Genomic DNA, 23,816 nt, shown 5'->3' with positions numbered 1-23,816 from the left:
ATCTCAAATTTCTCTCTTCAAAACATACATGTACCATGGATCCTTGTCTGACTGCAAAAAACTATGGATTTTTGTGAATGAACTGTACATGCTTTATCATTATTACACAAAGTCAAATGGAACATATCTGTGCAACATTATTTAGTTGGTAAATGTTTATGGATGGAATGGAATGATGTCACAAATGAAATCAGCTTAATCCCCTACAAATACAACTCCTGTAGCTACAGTAATGCTAGTGTACATGTACATGTAGCATGTACTGCAGACAGAATACTAATAGATACACCTTGATTTTTTCCTGTATGTCTGTCTGGAATAACCAGGTTTATAATGCATACATACATGTAGGTACAGTGGGGAGAATCTTGTCTGTCCTTCGGCTGTCTCAAGATGCTCTGTTTTTCATCCTTGAGTGATCATCAGATCGTGGTGACAAGCAAGCGTAAGAAATGGGCATTTACATGTGCAGGTGTACCATTTATTTTGTAGGTTACATTTTGGTTTTTTCTTCTCCCTTTTTTTAGATTGAGAAAAGTTTATGCCATGAGTTTGTACTGTCTCAGAATTTACAGAATGGATGTAATTGGAAAATGGAAAAACACATTTCTTAAGCTTTGGAAAGCTTATAACTTGCAAAATGCTCACTAGATACAAACTTGAAAAGTGATATTTTTCAACCTAAAATTGAAGAAGAGCTTCTGATACAGTGTGTACAAAGAAATATCTTACTACACTATAGGCATCCATCAACATGAACATGCAATAACCCAATACTCATATTTGATTTATCGAGCTACAGTATCTCTTGTTCATCCTTGATACCCACATATGGCTAGAGGGATATATGCAATTAATTAAAATAGAGCCTACAGCATAGGTCAGCGCATGTATGGTGTCAGACCTAGTTTTATAGTACGGCTGCCCTCATAGTGGCCTCCTCCTATGGCCACACCATCCTCCAGCATACTATCCTCTAGGGTGTTTCCATGACGATGTCCATCCAGCCATCTTCTTCATCACTATTTTGTGTGAAGTCTCCTACCTTCTGAATCATTACTACCAACTATCCCACCTTCTGCTCTTATTATGCCTCCCAGGATAATACCTTGGGGGATGGGGTTTGCCGTTGAGGAAATGGCTGGCGATATCATACAACTTTGGAATATTAAATCTAGAATACTGAAAACGTATTATATCATATTGCAACAGTGTCTCCAAGTCCACATACATGTGAAAGAGCCCCTGTGATTTTTGCATTATTGTCTTGTGTTATTATTGTGAAATATGTGTAAGAAATGGACTGTTGAAACTCAATTATATTCAGAGAGGGAGGACATAAATATTGATATATTTACCTGTTTTAAATGACTGTTTCAATCCTTTTACAAGTTAAGTTGCCCCTTTTCAGCATTTGTTGTAAAAATACCTTTTATGAATATATGTATGTTTTTTCCATTGTGCATTGAATGATAGAAGTGCCACACAAATCTGGAAATACTAAATGTTTTGATTGCATTTTGCTGTAAAAACCTGCACTTCACAACTGTAGGCTAGATGTTCAATTGAATATCTAGAAGTACATTGTTCATGACATGAATGTTAGTGTACTGAGGGCAATCGTTGAAGCAGGGAGCACTCATTTCTGTATCAAATCAATATGCTAGAGGCAAAATGTATTTGATTGTGCATTTCTGTGCAAGGCGCCTCATTCTTTCTATCTAATAATCACCTAAAATCACATATTTTCTGTCGCCTTTGCTGCCTTAGGTCTACAATCTTGTGAAGTTGGGAGAAATTTGACTAAGCAAACAATATAATAGGATCCCCTTTTCCTCTCTCTGCTCCCAACTTGTTAACCTTTAGCTTTGTGCAAAAGCTTGATGATTTTGAATGATGTTTTATGGAATTTTGATTATCACAATGTAGAGGGAGATGCGTATGGTTTTAGCTTGAAATGCCAATTTTAACTTAATGTTTTTAGGTACAGTGAAGATTTGTCTCTTCAGAAGATAAACCTTTAAAAAAAAAGGAACAGAAGAAGAAAAAAAAAATTACACTTTTTTTTTCTTCTTCTTTAATGTATTTTTATGAACAATAATGATACCAAGCACTTAATACGCCTCTGTAAATTATGAACCCCTCTGTAAATTATAAACCCTGGATCTGCATTGTATTTCCATGGTACATGAAGGTTTGATTGCTTTCGCATGCAATCTATTTCTGAAATTAAATTGGCTGATGTGCACTAATTATCAACATTCACTCACCATTTGCAGACAGCCAATGAAATAACCTGTCATATTAGAGTGTGAAATAAACAACCCGCCCCCTCTATCTGTCACTAATTGATTCTCTGCGTCTGTTTATGTGCGACTGACTCTCTTGTTTACTGATAACCTTGTATCAAACAATAACTCTGCTCAGGCATAATATGCATTGCAGTGCTCACAGAATAGTTTAACATATATTAAAAACTGTAAACAAGGACACATTGAATGGGAGACCTTGATCAAAAGTAGGAAAAGGTGAAATATGTGTATGGCTTGTATTGTAAATGCAGCCGTGCAAATAATAATAATAATAATAGTGGGTTCTTGTATAGCGCTCATGTCAGTCAGATTTGACCCTCCTGGCGCTCCCGATTATTACCCTGGCTTTAGCACGGCTGCCATACGGCGCTCTAGCATTTCAAGGAATAAATTCCTACCAGGTACCCATTTACTTCACCTTTACATAGACTCAATGATTTCAGTTACAATACAATGTAGATCTACTGACTGCACAGATTATACACTCAGCTTAGTAAACTGTTTTGCAATATAATAGTAAATAACTAACACAAAAAAGAATCTACATCTAGAAAGAAAGTTATTTTCTTAATGAATGTTTAATAATCATATAACCAGAAATCGTATACATCATGTAAACAGAACAAGCAATTATAATACATATTCGTATGTCCTTGTATTATATCTATCTGCACTTAGAAGCCATTATTTTGTTCAAGATATTGATGATCAAGTTCTATCAATGTTGTTTTCCTCTCTCTCTTACATTCTATCAGGCTGTATACATCACCAATCAAGCCTGCGAGTCCAGAACAGAAGTGTGTTAGTCCCTATGACTGGATCAGACAAGACTTTGAACATCCTACCAGAGATCAGGAGTCTGCTAAGAAATGTCTGCTTGCTAAGCTGGATGAAGTCTCAAGAGGTAGAGTATCTACTTAAATGCATTAATATAAATTTGCCACTCTACACCCTTTGATCGCCCTTTGGGATATATATGTTCATTCATGTAGTTGTTATTATCATATTGTTGAATGAATTTGTAATCATTACCTAGCTCAATTTCAGAAATATTTCCCAATCATACAATACATTTACATCATGTATGCATCATCATATTGTGATCAATTAAACATTACCCGCCTATGCTGAGTAGTTCAGTATAATGGGATGAATCTGGCCGAATTGGCAATCAAATACAAACATTAATAACATTGGTATAATTACAGCATAATTTCTCCTTATTAATTGGACACAATCTCATCTTAATTGGGAAATGAATAAAATTGCGTTGGTAAATATTGCAATTTTGTCACAAATAGTCTTTGAATTAAAAATAAAAGGTTGAATTTCTTGCTAAATTAATGACATTGGTACATGGACAAATATATTGATTGTTACAAGCTTTGCATGCATGTACAGCCATTTAATATCCATTTAGGTCAACTCACGGACAGCCATTGGATGTACATGTAGGTCATTTACACTGTACATAACTATTTCAGAGACAAATCTCATTAGATTGGATACACATCATCAAATAAAAAAAATTATACACAAGGGAATCATATTCTATTTCCTCCATACCGGTGGTGAATATATCAAGTTCTCTCTTCCTTCTTGTTCTCACACTACACTGTACATACATGTATATATTTCATTACAGGGATGAACAAGATTTAAGTCAGAACAGGAAGGCTAGTAGTGTGCACTTTCTTTGAAATTTGAAACCACTACGATGTGATACATGTACATGAGGTTTTCCATGAACCTTTAACTGTTGTAAATCATGTATGAACTGCATGCTGTAGACTGTATGTAGTCTAATTATCACCACACAGAGACAAGCAGAATAATAAACATTTCCTGGTTGAGACTTTTACATTGAAAAAACAAGACTCATAACAAAACCACAGCCACTGTCTGGACCAGACTATCAGTGTAGATAAGCATCACATGTACAGTATGTGAATTCAAGAATGCAACGTAAAAGAAATTAGGCCAGGGGGGGGGGGGGGGGGTACAGGAGTTGAAGCAAGAGTTAAAGAGAAAAATAATAAGGTTTCATACAGGTATGGGAAGAGTGAGGAAAACAGGGAAAGACAGAGAAGGGAAGAGTAAAAGAGAAAAATACTTGAAGAGAGAGGAAGGAAGAGTGGTAGAAAGACTTAGAAAGGGAGAGAGAGAGGGACCCGTGGAGAGAGAAGCGACAGACAGAGAGAAAGACATACAGACAGAGCCAGAGGAAGCAAGGAAAATGGAAGAGGGCAGGGTGATTGGCAGGTTGTGATGGGGACGGAAGAAGACCCACAAAATGTTTCATTTTCTTAATGGTCTTGGCTTATCCATGAATACAACTCTCAAGGGATGTTTCAACCATCTGGGAAAATAAGTCTTGATGGATGGATTGATTGATTGGGATTGGGAATATGACACATGTAGCCATTTATTTGATGGGTCATCAGGATTGTTCAGTGAATTCATTAAAATCATTTGTTCAGCAGGCAATTAGTAAATTGATGAAGCAAGAGTTGAAGTGAAAAATAGGGATTGATCATTGATATGGATACGGAAAGAGTGAGAATGACAGAAAGAAAGAGGGAGGGGGCAGCAAAATTATTTCAATTTTGCCCTTCTTTAGAGTGAACATATACATGTATAGTGCATGTACAGTACATTTATGTATTTTGAAGAAATGTCAAAAGTGTTATGAGCTAGTTTGGTGCATTCTAAAGGAAATGTCATTAGGATGTTACCAATGAACATAATGTGACATACCAGATCATGAACATTCAGACTAGTCCATTAATTGAAGGGCGTTAATCAGTCTAGTCCTGTTTAATTACCTGCCAGTGGGAATGTAAGACTTGCACATGTAGTTGTTATGATTGGAAAATGTACCGGTAGTCAAAGACTAGGTTTCCATTTTCCAACACTGATCCTTAACTCCTAAATCTACATGTATATACACATAGATGAAATACTTGTGTGACATTTGTTTTCTCATTTCAACATGGTATTAGTTTTTCATAGAAATGGCTTATGAAATTAGAAGTGAAAGTATAATGTGGCTATGTACAGTATGTTCAGTCAAATGTACTTAAGAGTGATTACTTTGATTTATCTTTCCCCCTAGCCTGGCCTTCATTTGTATAATATAAGGAGTTGAATTCATCACATGAGCAATCAGACATTTATGTATGCCCTTTATAGTAGTATTTTACATGTATATCTTCTTCTTCACAAAGTGATCCGTTTCTTATTCATATTCAATGAAAATTCTAACTGAACACTCATTTTCACTTCAATCTCATTACAGCTAACAGAAATAGCATGGGACCCAGTGTGATGGCATTGCAACAACCTCAAATTCCAAACCAAGGCAATGCTGATCCACTCAGAGGAATAGGTAATGTATAAACACAGCTCTCTAGAAGGTGTATCATCCTTGTATGAAGCAGGGTTGGGCGGTAAATACCGGTGGCGGTAATTACCGGCGGTAAATACCGGTAAATACCGTCCGGTATTAGATGCGCGTCCGGTAAATATGTAAAAAACAGGAAATATGAGTTTAATTCTCTATTTATTAATAATTTTACTTGTTTTTAGCCTCATAACTGAAAATATTGTTCTGAAATAATTAGCAGCATAATACTTTATAGTAGGAACACACAAACAGATTTATAAAATCTTCACTGCACAAAAAATGTACACACCCAAACAAATGGCATTTTGTGCATATGCTAATTAATAGGTATTCATGAATATGGTAATTAGCAACTGGGAACCAAAACTTTCATACAAGTTACTTTTATTGTAAAGTTTTAGATATTTGAATAAAATCATTGTAGACAACTCTCCATGCTTTTTGTACATCAAATTTCATGTTTTTCCTTCTTTCTTGTGATTGAGATTTAATAGAATGCAAAATGATATTCTACTTCACATGTTATGAAATCCGATCAAGAACACAAATAAATAGGTAAAAAACGAAAGACTTGTGAAATTTGATGTACAAAAGGCATGGAGAGTTGTCCACAGATGAGATCATCAAACTGAATATCGCCCTCTAGTGACTAGTCATTTTAAAAAGCTTTAACTTCCTTATTCCTTGCCCGATTTTGTTCAATTTTTCACTGATTTTATTCAAATATCTTAAATTTTACAATAAAAGTAACTTAGTATGAAGGTTTTGGTTCCCTTTAATGAAGAACATCATATCTAGATTAGGTGTATATTTGGTATCTTTTTCCTGTATTTTTTTCCAGCATTACATAATTACAGACGTAGACAAACACACAAACAAACATACACACACACACAAATAGTACACACAAGAGCAACCATACTCACCACCATTGTTATTATGTTAAAAATTGGACAATCCCTATGAACAAGTGAGTGGAAAAATATATTTCCCGGTATTTCCCGGTAAAAAGCGGTAAATACCGGTAAATATCGCTTATTTCCCGGCGTCCGGGAAATAAGCCTCCGAAGCGGGAAATATGCCAACCCTGGTATGAAGTTTCACCCGGGAGTTTCCTCAATTGTTTGTTTGTTTCTTTCTTTGAATGGAAAGGGAAATGTGATATATTAACCTATCAGAGGGCTTGTTTCAATGTTTTTTTGTACCATAATATTATAACATTCTTGAGACTTTCAATATCAATTTGCTTAATACATGTACCATGTAGGAGGGATCTGCGATATAAAAAGTTGTTTCCATAGTACCATTGTCTTTGTACTGTTATATAATTGTGCCATATCAAAAAGAAACCTAAATTGTGCATTAATACAATAGGTAATAGTTGCAGAATCAAATGTAGTCATGTACATTCATTATTTCATTTCTTTTATCATACCTTTCATATAGAAACATTGAAATATGCTTAATTGTAATTTTTGTCTCCTTCCTTTGTTAGATAAACTTGAAACATCTCCAAGGAGTCAATCACCACCCCCATCACAAACCCAGAGGAGAAGGACAAGTAAAGAAGAGAGGATGGGATTAGCTAAGCTTGAAGATGTGACTGATGTGCAGATACTAGCGAGGATGCAGGAAGAGAGTAAGAATTGTTGTCTGTTTGTTTGTATGTCTCTCTGTCTGTTTGTATGTTTGTTTGTCCACAACCCTAAAGGAGAATGTAACTTGAGTAAAGAAGAGAGGATGGGATTAGCTAAGCTGGAAGATGTGACTGATGTTCAGATACTAGCTAGAATGCAGGAAGGTAGTAAGACACTTTGTCTGTTTGTCTTTTTGTATGTGTGTGTTTGTTTGTCTGTCTACCTGTCCATCACAATCTCAGAGGAGAAATAGAATGGAATTAGCTAAGCTTGCAGATGGGACTGAAACTGGCTAGGATACAGGGAGAAAGTAAGACTATTTATTTGTTGTCCGTCTGTCTAACGTTGGGAATTTAAAAAAAGATTATAATCTTGAGCTTTTATGATGTGGTCACCAAAGATGACGATTATTCAAAACCTACAGGTAAAATCCTTACCTAAATAAACATTGAAAATTGTATTTCAGATCATGGTATTATTTTGTTTATCTTTTGAGAGCCAAAAACAGGGAAAGTTATATCATAGACGTAATTACGTCTATGGTTATATTGCATATGCATGTAGTGTTGACAGCCTTCAGATAATGAATTCTTGATATGCAGCATATAGACAGGAGATGGATATGCTACTCTTTGTTAGTGTTCAGACAAAAATCAAATTTGTCAGTGTCAACTGTTGTATGTTAAAAATAGTACAATTGGAGAGGGTGAGAGGGTTCAAGATTGTTTTTCAGGAAAGGATTTTCATCTTCAACAAGCTATGCGCTTACTTGAGACCTTGTATGGTTCCTATGTATATTGACAAGGTCTGTGAAGGTTTTGAAGCAGGCCTAGAGAGTAAGTGCAGCGTTCTAATTCTTAATTACCCTCCTGCTACGACCACCTGTGACCACAAGAGGGAGTTGCAGGTATCAAGTGTCAACGATCTAAATTAGGTTTGCTGGATCATCCATAAAAACACTCCACTGGTCTATGTATCCAGCCTAGTGTTTGTCAACTTGAAAATGACCTGTTCACGCTTTTGATTTCTTAATGCTTGGTTTAGGTATGAAGGGGGTCACTTAGACTCTCTTGGGATGTGAAGGGGCCTCATTGAAAACAGTAGAGAACAATGCAATAGTCGACATGTATATTTTCAATCCTAGTTTGTCAACTTGGGAATGACTTGTTCACAGCCAGTGGTTCAGTTCACACTTGCTTTCATAATAAAAAGGGTCACACTGTTATGAAAGAGGTCATGCTCTTTAAACAACTTTATACAGCATGGCGGATAAATAAAGTATTCCATCTTGCTAGTCCTGGTTTGTGAATTTTGTAAAGATTGGTTTACGGTCAGTGATTTCTTAACACTTGCTTTCAGTATGAGAGGTTAAGACAGCCCCTGTATGCCAAGAGGTTGCTTGTTCTTTATAATGATGTCTAGGGAATCAGCAATATATTTTTGTGGAGTTAGATGTATGGAAACTAGGTCAACCTCACAAAATATTGTGTTCAAGTATGAGGTGTACAACAGTGCATGTACAGGGAAGAGGCATAAGCTATTTGTGTACTCAGTTTAGAAAATACATTTAAATGATAATCAGGTACATGTGGCAAGGCTTTACAGTCAAACAGATGTTTCTGGTTTACCATATTATTTTCGTTCACCATATTTCTTTTGTTGCAATATTACTGTTACCGGTATTCAAATTTTCTCAGAAACATAAAGAAGCCTTCATATTTCAGTATCAATAATCTATTGAGCCAGCAAGTTAAAATGGTATTTGGGTAAGCCTTTCATCAACTCATCAATTGGGTGTCCCAATTATTTGTAGGCTTGGAACAACATACTACTGCGTAGCTCCAAAATTCTAATTAAAATGTCCCTTTTTCACCCTTTTCCTGTTACAGGTTTACGACAAGCGATGAACAGTTCTCCTGCCAACTCTCCTAGAAGAATAACAGTCTCCCCTGCCTCGTCAGAAAACGCCCTCCACAGATCGGCCTCTCGTAGCTCAAGCGTTAGCAGCACGGAGGGAAAGAGTGAGGATGGCGAGGAGGGTCAAAGGTCAAATGTAGTCAGGAGGAGACCTTCATTTGAGAGGATACGGAAAGCAGGAGAAGGTAACATTGGTATTCAAATTTACTTGAAAAAAACATTCTCCATGCTAATATGTTTAAAAAGTGAACATCATTCATATTCAAAATTAAAACAAAAAGCAAAACAATGAAGAACAGGTACAGCCTTGCAAAGCTCTTCTCTTCCTGCTAAATAAAATGAAAACAATTATTATGAAATAACTATCCCTAAAAAATATCACCTGAAAGCTAGAGAATTAAAAATCTGCTTCTGCCACCTTGATGAATTTGTATGTATGAATATCTAGTGTCTCTACATCTGCAGAAAGATGTTATTTGATGCCCTTAGTTTGCATATGTTGCCATGGATACTTACAGTTTTCAACATGGAATTTAACTACTAATTTTCAATTTTTAACCATAAAACTCTAATTAATGTTTGAGTGGGAATGCCTTTTGTATGATTGGATCTCTGTGTGATATGGCAAGTAGTGTAGTCAAGTTGGATGGTTAATGGTTTGTAAATGGTCGTACCCTCCCTTTATGTCCTGTGGTGAAAGATATTTCAAATTAGTTTGATTTTAGAGCTGGACATCGGTTATAAACAAAAGATTATATCCAAGGTGAAATTAATTAAGAAATGATTTGTCCTCCAAAATGCACCCCAGAATTCATATTCTTCATATTTCTATTGGAGATGAATTCTAGTTGACATTAAGAAAAATTTTACTGGAATATTTAATCATGTGAGCCTAATTATGTAGTTGATGTTATACATACAGGTGTAATATATAATCATGGCTTTTAGAAGAAAACCGCAACTTTCAAGATTTCTATAAATCTTTGCTTCATAATTACTATAGAATACCAGCTTTGCTTTATCCTAACAGTGCAGTTAAAATGCAATTATGTATTAAAGTTACCATTATAAACATGCATTGAAATATTATTTTCTAATCAACAATTCTTGCCCATTGCATCAATAAAAATAAATCTTCAAATCTAGAAATAAACAGAGCATACATATTGTTGACTACCTTGTAATACTACTTTTTAACCTTTGATACATAGTCTGCTTTACTAAGCAAGAAATTAAGATTGTTACCCCTTCCAAGATCCTACCTGACACCAATATACATGTATCTGAATGATTCCACCCCTCCTCCCCTCCTCACCCCTCTTCCAACCCCCACCCCTCTTCCAACCCCCCACCCCTCTTCCAACCCCCCACCCCACTCCCTCCTCACAACATGCACCTATTGATGACCAGGAGGAAGAAGAGATGGTTTATATAGAAACAATCCAGATTACAGACCGGAAGATATGGAAGAATGGGAGTACTCCAGACCCGTGATTGGTAGACGATTGTCTCAGGAGAAGATTCGACGACCAAGCGGTGAAGGTAGAAAGGAATGAAATGTTCACCTGCCGTGTGTGTGTCTTGCATACCTCCCTCCTTTCCATTCCCTTTTGCGTACCTGAATGTAGCTGTTCCTAAATTCTTGTAGATTGTGTTCTTGCTTTGTAATGACACTATTTTATAGCTTTACATCTCTAAATGTTGCATGTATTTCTGTAATGATTTGTTTGATACTTTTATGCATATTTGTGTCAACTGGTTTGCTGTGGTTTTGCTGTTATTAGTAGAATAGTCCCAACTATGTGAGTGTTTTGAATTAAATTGAATACATTATTATCTTAAAAGCTGACTGATTGTAAAAGATTGTGTCAACCTATCTTTAGTGCATGAATTCAGAAGTAAATGTACAAAGTTATTATTTCATGATAATATTAGTTTTATTTATCCATTTTACATATATGTAATCTTTCTAAAGTCTAAAACACATAGAATGTCACCCCTTTGCACTTCGAAGATGTGTGGATTTCGCAAACCAAGTTGATTCTACAATTTCATAATGACACATACAATGTTTATAGGCTTCTGTGATGCAGATTAGTTTTAGTTTTGATTTTATTTATTAACACATGCACTGTATGCTGAAAGCTTTTCAGTTGTCTGATAAATTTCCCATAGTAATAAGATTGTGCCAATGTTGTCTGTCTTGCTTATGAACTAGATACTCTCAGAATTCTTTTGCTCTACTTTCTAGTATTGGTGATGTTAGATATTGATTTGCATGGTATGTTTCTGCTTCATATGCACAATCTATTACCTTCATTGGTTGTGCTCACCTACAGTTGGCATTTGCACCTATTTTGATAGAGCTTTGTTCAGTCTGAAATTCATGTAGGCAAAAAGGAAGCAAAGTAATAAACAAGCACAAATGAATTGTGATGCTGTGATGTGCTAAGTAGATTTAAAAAGTATAAATGTTTTATTTAAAAGGTAAGTTCCATAAACTGTATGTTTCATAGACGGGTATGATCCTATACATCTTACACTGGACAATTTTATTTCATGATGTGAATACATGTAACTTATCTGTCATCCACATTGTAGTATATCAATTTCTTCTAGAGAGGGAAAGAGTAAAAGTGAACATGAAAATGTTAGAATTGAAAAAAGAAGAATATTTTGGTTAAATCAGTATTTGTTTATATCAGTATTTGTTTATATTTTTAAGTTGAAGCACCTACATGTACATTCATCAATAGTTCCATAATGAATTCCTGAATTCATTCCAATATGAACATGAATTGTAGAGTAGACTGTCCCCCACAATGTATCATACACTAACAGTAGCAACATGTATGTTACTATGGATATGTGATCGTGAATCATGATAATATTGTGTACTGTTTCATAGCAACCCTTCAAATAGTAATCTGTCTGTTTGGAGATCTCAGAAGAAGGGGTTTGTTGTCAACGTCCATCCATCCTTCCTGAAATAATTATTAGAGAAAGATCACTGAAATTTATTATAAATAAATGACGAATTAGCTAGAGATTTATACGTGCTACACTCCAAAATGGAAAATTTAAATAATGAAAAAGGAATGGAATTATACACAATCTAATGAATTGTTATGAAGAATAATAACATTGAGAAAAAAAGACTGATGAAGAATTAAGAAATCTCCCTTTTTTGCATTTGTGTTGGCATGAACAAGTGAGAATGAGTATGAATTTCTGTGGTAAACCTCACTCAAACATCCATAGCCTTATTATTCATGCCAGCTAAAAGATAAACACTGCCATGTTTCCCTCTCAATTCAATTTATTTTAATTCAATTTTGTCACATCTTGTTCTCCCTGACTTCCTGGAGAAGTTTCAACTCCCCTTGCTTGTGGGTTTATCTAGAAATGGACGTCTCAGAGTAGCTGTAGTTTGCTGAAAACTCTTTAAAATTATCATAAAAGATAGAAAACAAATATTTGTTCACAGAAGCTTTATATTTCTTTTCTGCAGAAGTGGTGAGACTTTCAGAAGAAGTTTTGTAATATCAATTGGTTCACACTTGCTTGATATTTCAAGAGCCCTTGTCATATAAAAGATCTTATTTTTAAGCCTTCTAGAGCAAAACCAAGCTTAGTTCTCTTGTATTGTACTTACTTATGAGCAAAACTTATTCATAATCTTTTCTTGTTTGACTACCTATTCAGGTAACGAAAGGAAAGAGTTATCACCGCGAGGACCCCCAGATGGTCGGAATGGTGATGCTAAACACAACGCTGTCAACAGACTCAGAGGAACAGATGGTAAGATTTTTTACTTTCACTTCTTCCCAATCAAATTTTTATCTTATCATACACATGTAATAGGTAGAGGGAAGGTTTAGCATTGCTGTATAGCATCATCTATGTATAATGTAGCTCAGGTATCTAATATTTGGTTTGAATTATTGATATGAATTATCTATTGGGTATGCTAAATGTGTGCATGTTGTGGGTTGTGGTGAACATTTTATCTTTCTCCTTGCCATTTTATATTTTAATCAGCTTTTAGGATCATGGAGTTTCCCCTCCCTTTTGTTATGTGTGCTGCTGCTTACATTTGAATATGTGTTCTGTCCTGAGGCCTTGGAATTTCTGTATAGAAATGGGTTCCCATGCATTGTAAATTTGATTCCATTTGTGGGGGAAAATACTTTTCTTACTACTTTTGGACTTGAACTTTCATGACTGCTGAATAAAATCTAATTTCAACTACAAAAGTGAAAGAAAGCTGAGTTATGATTACTGGAGGGATAATAGCAAAAGCAAATGTCAAGATACTTACAGGCCCTAACTGATTAGAAAATTCAAAGGAACAAAATTCTCACTTTGTAAGTTATGAAGTGTTTGTAATTGGAGAGACTTGGCAGCTTTTAAACTTTTCATCATTAATCTTAATGTCCTATTTCAAAATAATCTGAACATTAGATTACACCAAACAATGAACTTTACTTTAGCTTTGAGCTATATTGAGCATCACATTTAAGCTCTGAGACTTGCTGTTATGTAGGAGATCAAACTATCGCATTAAAGGTTTAAAAACTTTTCGTCAGGAGTAATCTCTAGCTAATACCTCATTCCTTTCAATGTGCCTCCCTATACCTGTACACTTTAACATGCCTCTTGTGTGTTGTGGTCTGTCTCTCTCTCTGCTAATGTCGCGTCCTGTTTATGATATTCCTCCCTTACTGAGTGATCCAAATGTTTCCTTGGTTAATTACTCATCTGTCCACATAAAAAAAGAAACCCAGCCATGTTTGCTGTTTGTGTGCTGTTTTCAACATTCATGAATTATTGCAGTGATAACTTTAATACTGAAAGAATTGAAAGAAAAATGTATTTTGGATTCCTAGATTTGAAAGAAGCGGAACTCATTCAATCAATATTCACCCGTGTTAGATCACAATGATGAGAATTTTGGTTTCACCTGAATTGCCTTTTAAGGTACATGTACTTTAATCAAGGTACATGATGATTAGTAAGTGGGTGTATTCATTAGGGAGTGTCTGATAAGTTGAATTCTTGGCATCATTCTTCTACTTTCTCAGTAATTTTTGATGTTCTCTTACAAAACGTGGTTAACCAAAAGCTCTTGACAATTTAGAACAAAATTGTGAAAAAAATAAAGTTATGAATGAAACAAAGAAAGTGTGATGATTGAAGATGAAAAACCAAAATTGAAAAAGATTTTATTATTTGATAGGATAGGAAAAGGAGAAAACATCAGGTTTGTTTTATTTCTAGAATTGACATAATTTTGAGGTCATCTGAAAGTTTAATAGGTAAAACAATCAATCAGTATCCAATTAATGATCTTAATCTGGGATACATTGCCAGGCATGAATGGAAAAAGTTATATTGTAGACTTTCATAATCTAATAATGTGTGTTTTATCATAATTAGTATTAGATTTCATTGTTATTGCGAGCAGTATTTATCTGTATTTAGCTTTTGCTTTTGTATAATACATGTATAACTTGAGTTGACATTTAGTATATAGAATCGTCATATTCATTCTTGCACGTTGTAATCCTATAGTTTTTATTTGTTGCATCGTCTATTATCCCCATGTGTGTGTGTCCTGCGTGTGTGTACTGTAGAACACTCCAAGATTAATGGTCTACATAGGAGACACCACGATGCACGAAATGGGGAGCTTAAAGCACCCTCTAAAAAGGTTATCGTCAGACGAAGTCCGTCGCTTGAAAGTCCTCAGAGAAGACAACAGAAAGGTAGCTAGCTTGTTCACCACTAACTCAGTAACTAAACTTGGCACTAACATGTTGCTATCGTAACACTTCTTTACTAATTGATTAAAAAAAAAGCCTTTGCAATCTTTCTGAAATATCTTTAATGTGGTGGTATTAAAGCTAAAAAAATGTAATCTTTCCGTAAAATGTAGGAAGCAGACGTCAACTAGGAAGACCCACGGTAAATTCAAAGAAAGCTACTCAAGGTATCACCAGTTTCTCTCTTTTATTCAGCATATATTCATTCAACCCAGAATGCAGCAAATCAGATTGCAGTCAATCAGCATATTGCAGTCATATCATCACCTTTTTGTTTCTTATATATCAGAGATTTAGTTCAATGCGTTTGGATTCTCCTATGATTTCTTCTAATATTTGATACCATTGTGACAGTTAGCTAACTTGTCAAACATGCAAGCTACTGACTCTAACATTGATCATGCAAAGATTTATCATCATCATACATATCATTAAATAAATACACAAGGAAGAAAGAACATTAATAAAAGGAGAGGTATTTCACTCAATAAATGATATATTTATGCTTAGTCTACTTTCAAAACATATCAGAAGACATTTCTTTTCCTTCTTTAATTTGGATTTTGATCATGTATATAATACATTATATTAAAATGCATACAACATTACACTTTTTTTTTTAATGTACATCTACATAGAGAGAATTGGAAGGGTGCAGAAATTATCTCAAAGAGTTCAAGGCTATATTGCATCACCCTTCTTAAGAGACCTCTTTAGGCACCCCGTTGTTCCACACATTCTTACTATTCCTGGCTTCAAGATAGCTGATATTGGATAGGAGAGAATGATGTCTCATACACTAGAATCAAATTTTGGCACCAATCATCTGCTTTATTCACAGGATATTATCTGACCTTTAGATTCAATATATGTGCTTAGTTACAGAACGATACAAACCAAGCTTTTACTGTACAGTAGGTGACCTTTCAAATATGTCTACATTCTTGTACTACCTGGCTTGAGAGACTAGCATATAGTTATCATAATTTACAAATTATACAAACCAATTATTCTCTGTACAGTAGATGACCTTTTCATGTGCTTTTAAAGTCTTATTTTATCTGGGTTGAGAGACTGGAGCACTGTTATCATAAGTTTGCATTCTAGTAGTAAGATTCACAGCCTTGACATGTGCAAACAGCAATGATTGAAAAGAAAACTGATAATAAAATTTGGTCCTCAACAATCATTTACAAAGTGATGTATCATGTTATTGCTTGATTTATTTTAGGGTTTCATCCCTCGCATGTAAGGTTTTCAATTCTAAAATAACTTCTTACAGTGTGTAGGTTCTTTCACTTAATGGAATATGATTGATAAGTATCCTTGAAAGTATAGATTTGATATAGACTTATTATAAAGATAGCAAGAAAGATATAATGGGGGAGAGGGAAAGATTCTGGTTTAAATAAGCTTGTGTTACCGGTAATTTACTTATATGGCATTTATGACAATTTGTAATGATAATCGTTCATGATAACCTTGAAGGTGTAAATGTATACATGTTACACTGTATCTTGAAGACATACAGAATTGCAGATATTCAGCAGGTTATTGCAATGAAACAAAACTTACAGGTGTTTAATTAAGCTAGCACACTAAATTACACCCTCTTTACCAAGACGATGGCCTGGCGTGACTGCTAATGACAAATTCTAATTACATTGGCCATATGTCGGGTGTCTCTCTGTGACGTAATTGATAGGGGTAACTAACCAGAAGTCCTTCATTATAATTGGGTAATAGTTATCACACTTGTAGTGGTTCCATCTTGACCCAAACTTGTGAAATATCGGACTGCTGCCAGGCAACTGCTCATGTCATCTGCCAGGCTATTTTTTTTTATCATAATCATCATAATGATAATAATATGTCTTGTTTACCCAGGGTAGCCTCATCAGTATTCATACTGTTCTCTTTGAGGGCCCTACAATCATATCATTACATCACATCATTATGGTTAATCTTTGATGGGTAGTGGTTTAGGAAATATGTGTACATGTAGCTCCATGACATCTTCTCTCCCTCCTACCTTGCATACATCCATATACACCACGCAACATAATATAGAAGGTTCTTAGCTCTTTCATACCTTAGTCACACCCCCGAACCGACTCTGCACAGAATCCAAACTGATTAATTTTGGACCATCAGTGGGAATATAATTGTTTGATCAATCTGGTGTCAGTCTGATGTGTGTGACTGAGGTATTACTACATGAACAGGGGAGTGTTCACAAAGACTAAGATCAACTTTAAGTTGGACTTAAATATGGTAGGCCATTCATGCCACTAATTGCTGTCACCATTATGATCTTTACATAATATTTTTTCCTTCAATAATCAATTATCAAAAAATGTAAACTCTGGAGATTTGTGACCACGAGTTGTAAGCCCTTGAAAGACTAATGCCAGTAAATGATAAGAGCAACCAGTGGCATGAATGACCTGCTATAGTTAAGTCCAACTTAAAGTCGATCTTAGTCTTTGTGAACCACTCCCCTGATGTAGTAGCTTTAAATTTCACCTGTATGTAGGTAATGAGTACATGGAGGTAATCTTTGGTTAGAAGGCCATAGTTAAGTCATCCCCACCCATACAGGAAGCTGTGGTAGCATCTACCCACTGTCTGACCTAATTCACCCTCACCATCAACCCAACATGCTGTCATGAACCCAACACAAACACATTGTTGCTCATTCTCTTCATACATACATTAAATTTAAAGGCAATCTCCATCTATTGAAACTACATTTTTGTGTGAAATTGTCCAAAGCTCATTGTAAATAGTGGATCGCAAGAAAAATGTGGAATAGTTTGAACCAGAAAGACTTTAAGAGGAAGTCAACTTTTATTTAGTGCATTAACCCCATTTGGGTTTCCATGAAAGACAATAGATTTATGTCAACCTTATTTCCGTGCAAACTATTTAAATCATTGATGATAGTACTAATGGATAGAACATTGGACTTCACGTTACGTCTGTCTACATGTATGTGGGTGCATGGCACTTTTTTTCCTGTCTCAATCGTAAATCTTTTGTAAATTTCACAGAAAATTGCTTTGACATAATATTTGTTCTTTTAAATTGTATATTGCGCAAAATTAATATGCAGCTTTATGTTTTTCAAAATTAAATGTGCATGCTCTGAATAATTGTCAATATATTTTTGAAACTGAAGGAATAAATCTCACAAAAAAATAATGCAAATGCCTAATTTTCAAGGGAAGATGTAGAAAGAGTATTATGTTACCAACAAAAGATGTAAATGTATATGTGATACCAACAATTTTAGTTTTTAGATACTACAAATACTTTGGAAATCTGTTTAAAAAATTAAGTCTTGTATCAGTAGATGACTTTTTAGGGATGCTTTAACACATTCAATCATTCCTGCTTTTATAGTCATTAAATTCTCAGGCTTAATTAATCATTAGCAGCACTCTTTATTTTCTATTCTTCACTTTCTGTTTCTAATTTAAACTTCTATTTCTTGTTCTCTTTCCTTGTTTCCCCCTTCTTTCTTCCGTCTTTTATGAAGTGCACTGTATATAGGAAAGATTCAAATGGTTATAAACACATAATAGCTAACTCATATAATGATCACATACATACATGTACACAATTTCATTCCCTCGTTTTACCCTCACAGCAAGCAGCCAGTTCATCATCATTGAAATGATCACCTTTGCTAATCAACATGAATCTTCTTTCTCTCCATACCTTCCTTACTCTTACCCACTTCATCTTCTATAAACGCTTTTTATATTACATATTTGGTTTTAATTGAGTTATACTTTCATTTCATTTTCATTCATTCATTCCTTTTTGATTTCACCCCTTTCATTTGTTTTGATTTTTGGTGTTGGTTTGATATTAATCACCACTTAACCCACCATCACCCTGTCACATGCTGTGACCTTTGACCTTTGACCCTTCACCTTTAACCTCACTCCATCCATCCATCCATGCAGAGGATAGGCGTAGATATAGTTTTAGTCCTGGTGCGGCCAGGCAAGCCTTGAATCAAATGCTTAACGCTGAAGATGATGAGATACAAGATGATGAGGGAGATGAAAGTCTTGACATCATGGCTGAACTCCAAAGACCTACTAATTTCTTTGGTAAGTCCCTTCTCACGCAGCAGCAAAAAACAGCTTGGAGGCGGTCACCATGGCGATCAAACACTGCATCGTTTCAACCTAGATAAAAGAACAATTCCCTGTTAATTAATACTCATTCATGTGTGCATTTTGGTCTTTTTTCCTGTTTGAATACCTAACTACATGTACCTGTATATATAACAATCTTGCATTTACCTGTGTGAATTTATAGCTAATGTACTCTATGTAAGGGGGTGACAGAGACTAGGCACTTGAATGTCTAAATAGAATAGCATATGTTATCCCCCTAATGTATTGCATATATTCCTTATTTTGTTTAATGTACTGGACTTCTCATCCCTCAATTCTTAATAATTATTACTAAAGCATATTTGTATTTACTGTATAGATTTAGATCATATACTCCCTTATCCTTTCAGATACTCATCTAATATATTAGTTTTATATATTGTTATTTTCTTCCTCAAATAGGCTAGAATGTCTAAAACTTTGCAGCTAGTAACATACATATAGTGGGTATATAGGATTATAATGTCTTGTAAGTTGTATGCAGTGATGAGATTTCAGGCAGCTTTATTCTAATGCACAGCTTACTACATTGCTGATATTTCATGTATGTATAGTAATTAAAACAACAATAAAATTCAATTCCTTCCATATCATCATTTTCATACATTCTTTTACCATCAAAGGGCACACATCATCATTTCATGAATTGTTAATATTGGGTTTTCTTATTTGATATGTAAGAGAATGCAGGTAAGGTGAAGAAAGTGAGGATGAAAACAATTTCAAATCTGTATTTATTGATCATATGTTACACAACATTCATATTAGTTGTAACCTCTCTGGAGTACACTCTCCCTACATATATAAACCTGACGTTCAAGAATAAATTGATTGGATGAAGAAATATTTCTACCAAAGCCAAATGATATTAAAGTGAAAGATAAAAAAGACAGAGTATAAATGAAATAGAGGTCATTTAATGATTTACATCATAATCGTAACTAAAGTTTCACCCTAGTCTTTTTTAGCTGGGGATGAAGTATGGTGTTATATTGATACCACTGCTCTTTCCCTAAACATCCCCACAAGTTGTATTCAACTGCTAAACCTACTTAAACATTTCGTGGTCAACTCACAATTTAAGAAATTTCATTTGGTTGAATATTTTTGGTATCAATACCCCAAAAATGTCATGGTATAGATTATGAGATAATGAGATATTAATCTTTTTGTTTGTTTGATTACAGCTGAGAAGTCACCGGGTCACCGAGGTAGCCTGCCTAACCTGAACAATCGTACGCACGTGATACAACCACCAGCACCCCACCCTACACCATGTACACCACCCCAGACCCCTATGAACAACGAGAGTCAATATCAACCTGATATGACGGGTGTAGACTCAGGGAGTAGAATGAAACAACCTAGCAGCATTCCTGTTAATAGGTAAAGCCTCGGTCAAAAATACCATTACGAACTGCTACAAACGATCTTCAGACCCTTTCATAAGATCTTCTTAAGAAGGCCGTATAAAACCAGCGTTCGTAAGTTTGCAGACTGGTCCATGGTCTTGTCCAAGATTTTTTTGAACCTTGTACGAAATCCTTTCTTCGTAAGGCGGCCATAAGTCTGACGTAAGAAGAACTTGAGGCATTCTTGAGGATGTAAGAAACTATGACCCATCTACGAATCTCTACGAACTCTGGAATTTGTATGAACGCATCGTTTGTACGAACCTTTGTGACCTTAGCTTGAGTCACAGAAATAGCAAATGTCAACATTTTCCCCAAGTTTGACCCTGTTTGTTTATATTCTTCTAAACTTTAGCCTTGAATTCTGGATGGGAGAAATTACCAAGAAGAAGAAAGTACATTACTAGAAAAGATGTGATGAATTTTGGTTAGAATTTATAATAATAGGAAACCTACAAAAATGAAATATCAATAATATCAATAAAGAAAGCTTATTAATGCTTTCTTGATTAAGAAAACAGCAACTTTATAGTAATTCCAAACTAGATGTACTAGTATCTTGAGATTTCTCAGCTGATTCAAAGATCACCCATTCACATTACTTGGAAGTTGCACCAATAATGAACATACGTCAGTATGATAATTCTTTCACTACAATAATGTTGGCACCTAATATTGACACAAACGTCTATTATTTTCAACTCGATTATAGGGCGCCCTCTCCAAGGACGTTAAAGCAACCATCACCCACCAAGCTAAGAGGTGCATCACCCCATCGTGGTAGCGGCATTCCAGTAAGAGCTAGTCAAATGGATAAGAGTCAGATTCCTAGACCTAGATCAGCTGTTATCCCCAAGAGCGGTATACCATCACCTAATAATAGGTAAGTTCAATATAGTTTGATATGGTATGGTTTAGTAATTTCAGTGCTTTGACAATGGCTCCTGCAATATTTGCTACAGGTCTGTTCGGTTAAAGATATAGGGCTAGGTGTAGTGTTAGGGTTTAGGTTGGGTGTAGTGTTAGGGTTAAGGTTAGGTGTAGTGTTAGGGTTTAGGTTGGGTGTAGTGTTAGGGTTTAGGTTGGGTGTAGTGTTAGGGTTTAGGTTGGGTGTAGTGTTAGGGTTTAGGTTAGGTGTAGTGTTAGGGTTTAGGTTGGGTGTAGTGTTAGGGTTAAGGTTAGGTGTAGTGTTAGGGTTTAGGTTGGGTGTAGTGTTAGGGTTTAGGTTGGGTGTAGTGTTAGGGTTTAGGTTAGGTGTAGTGTTAGGGTTTAGGTTGGGTGTAGTGTTAGGGTTTAGGTTAGGTGTAGTGTTAGGGTTTAGGTTAGGTGTAGTGTTAGGGTTTAGGTTGGGTGTAGTGTTAGGGTTTAGGTTGGGTGTAGTGTTAGGGTTTAGGTTAGGTGTAGTGTTAGGGTTTAGGTTGGGTGTATTGTTAGGGTTTAGGTTAGGTGTAGTGTTATGTCCAAGGTTGAAGTGAGGAATTTGACTAGTGTAGAAAACTGACGGGAGCACTTGCCACTGGAGCAGGTGTTGCAGAACCTTTCCAATGCCTCTGTCAGCTATCATACCAAAGGTTTATGTACCATCATCCTCTAGCAGAAGCTGAAGTTTGTGTCCTGTGGTATTGTACTTTTCTTGTGTGAATAGGATGGCACCCCCAAAATCCTGTTATTTTTAAATCGCATTGGTGTCTGACTGGGAATGTAAGAATAGTCTGTATTGAATCTGATATAAAACACTGAAGACTTTACACAATTAACCTCAAGTGGTGCTAAGTCTTTCCCTGTGAACTACATCCTCTTTTCGTTGGTAGTATCGAGCATGACTGAGATAACTCTTGCAATAGATGTTATTAGGGATACTACAAAATTAGAGAATTGTGTAGCAACAATAGATTTGAAGGATGAATTAATAGTTTAAGATTTTATGACCTAATGACTAATTAGTCTTTTTACTATGATAATTATACGCATTGTTTATCTCTTGGTACAACAGAACGGCTGTTTCACCTCGAAGCTCAGTCAAAACAAGAGACGATAGCTGGAGAGAAGGTTGCTATTGACAACATCTAACAGGATTCTTCCTCCTCCTCCTAACACCTCAAGCTCCAAACCAATGGAGATGTGCCTAGTCTAGTCCATCATTTGGGATTCATCGTATGTCAGCTAAAGCTTTAGGAACAATGAAAACCAACTTTTCCCTACCGTGAAAAAAGTCTGGTGGAGGGTGAAGATCGTACAGAGGATGAACAAGTAATGAACAGCTAAGGTGGGTAGTTGTTGTGGGGAGGACAGAGATCCCGCAGCTGATCGTGGAAGTAATGAACTGCAAAGAATGATAGCAGGTTAGATGCAACAGGAGGCGAAGCGAATTCCCTAGACCTCATGGATGAAAAGGGATCATTTGGACCAAGAGTGAACTGACCTGAAGTGAAGATTCTGGATCTGATGGTGGTTACTTCTAAAGGCCAGCTGGTTTATATGGAAGGAGTGATGCACAAATATGAAACTATAAAGGTTTTATCTTCATAAAGAAGGTGTTCTTTGTCACAGAGAACGGGACAGTGGCAGTGGAATGTCAGGGCCTTGTGTCATGTGGCAGCAACAATGACTGATGATGAGCCAGTGAAAGGAACCGCTAGACTGCATGTAGCCACAGAATCAACTGCAATTGTCAACAATGTGGGTATACATGTAGTTGCTGCTTATGCTGTGATGGATGTTCAATGGTGGGTTAGGGTCGGGGGAAGGGGTTGTACAATCATTTGATGAATTAGGAGCCACACTCCTGTGCAATGTGTGAAACGTCAACGCAGTTTCTGATGAGAATCTTGAATTAATCACAAGTGAACCTCTGGTAGTGTGTGACAGTTGATGATACGGGGAGTAAGCAATGGCTGCTGTGAGGTTCCCTGGATGCTAACCTTGTTGTTTGCCCAGCAGAACAGATGCATGGCCAACAAATGGAGAACATACATTTTAATGTCCTGACATTTTTGTTGTTTTACTGCATCTACAAAACACATTCAGTACATACATTGTCTAAATTATGAAAAGTGATACGTTGTTCCTTTAACCTGTCATTAAAAAAAAAAAATGTATTCACGCCCTCCTCCT

General features: G+C 35.6%; 1 protein-coding gene across 8 annotated transcripts in view; it reads left to right on the top strand.

Moving 5' to 3' along the window:
• Window positions 1-23,816, top strand: part of LOC591389 (SLAIN motif-containing protein 2) — a 33,403-nt gene extending 9,587 nt beyond the window's left edge. Inside the window, exons 2-12 of one of the 8 annotated variants that reach the window (XM_030980328.1) lie at window positions 3,068-3,216; window positions 5,611-5,700; window positions 7,214-7,357; window positions 9,245-9,457; window positions 10,683-10,814; window positions 12,978-13,073; window positions 14,909-15,040; window positions 19,072-19,221; window positions 20,478-20,676; window positions 21,415-21,585; window positions 22,696-23,816. In XM_030980328.1, coding sequence (XP_030836188.1) covers window positions 3,068-3,216; window positions 5,611-5,700; window positions 7,214-7,357; window positions 9,245-9,457; window positions 10,683-10,814; window positions 12,978-13,073; window positions 14,909-15,040; window positions 19,072-19,221; window positions 20,478-20,676; window positions 21,415-21,585; window positions 22,696-22,762 — 1,543 coding nt within the window. In that variant the 3' untranslated portion in view covers window positions 22,763-23,816. Of the gene's footprint in view, window positions 1-3,067; window positions 3,217-5,610; window positions 5,701-7,213; window positions 7,358-9,244; window positions 9,458-10,682; window positions 10,815-12,977; window positions 13,074-14,908; window positions 15,041-15,210; window positions 15,265-19,071; window positions 19,222-20,477; window positions 20,677-21,414; window positions 21,586-22,695 lie in introns of all 8 variants that reach the window. The other 7 variants (XM_030980329.1, XM_030980330.1, XM_030980332.1 and 4 more) reach the window with 7 other exon arrangements.

This window comes from Strongylocentrotus purpuratus, unplaced genomic scaffold (genome assembly GCF_000002235.5).
Source record: "Strongylocentrotus purpuratus isolate Spur 01 unplaced genomic scaffold, Spur_5.0 spur5_scaffold_11, whole genome shotgun sequence".
Lineage (NCBI taxonomy): Eukaryota > Metazoa > Echinodermata > Echinoidea > Camarodonta > Strongylocentrotidae > Strongylocentrotus > Strongylocentrotus purpuratus.
This window is presented reverse-complemented; position numbering and strand designations above follow the sequence as displayed.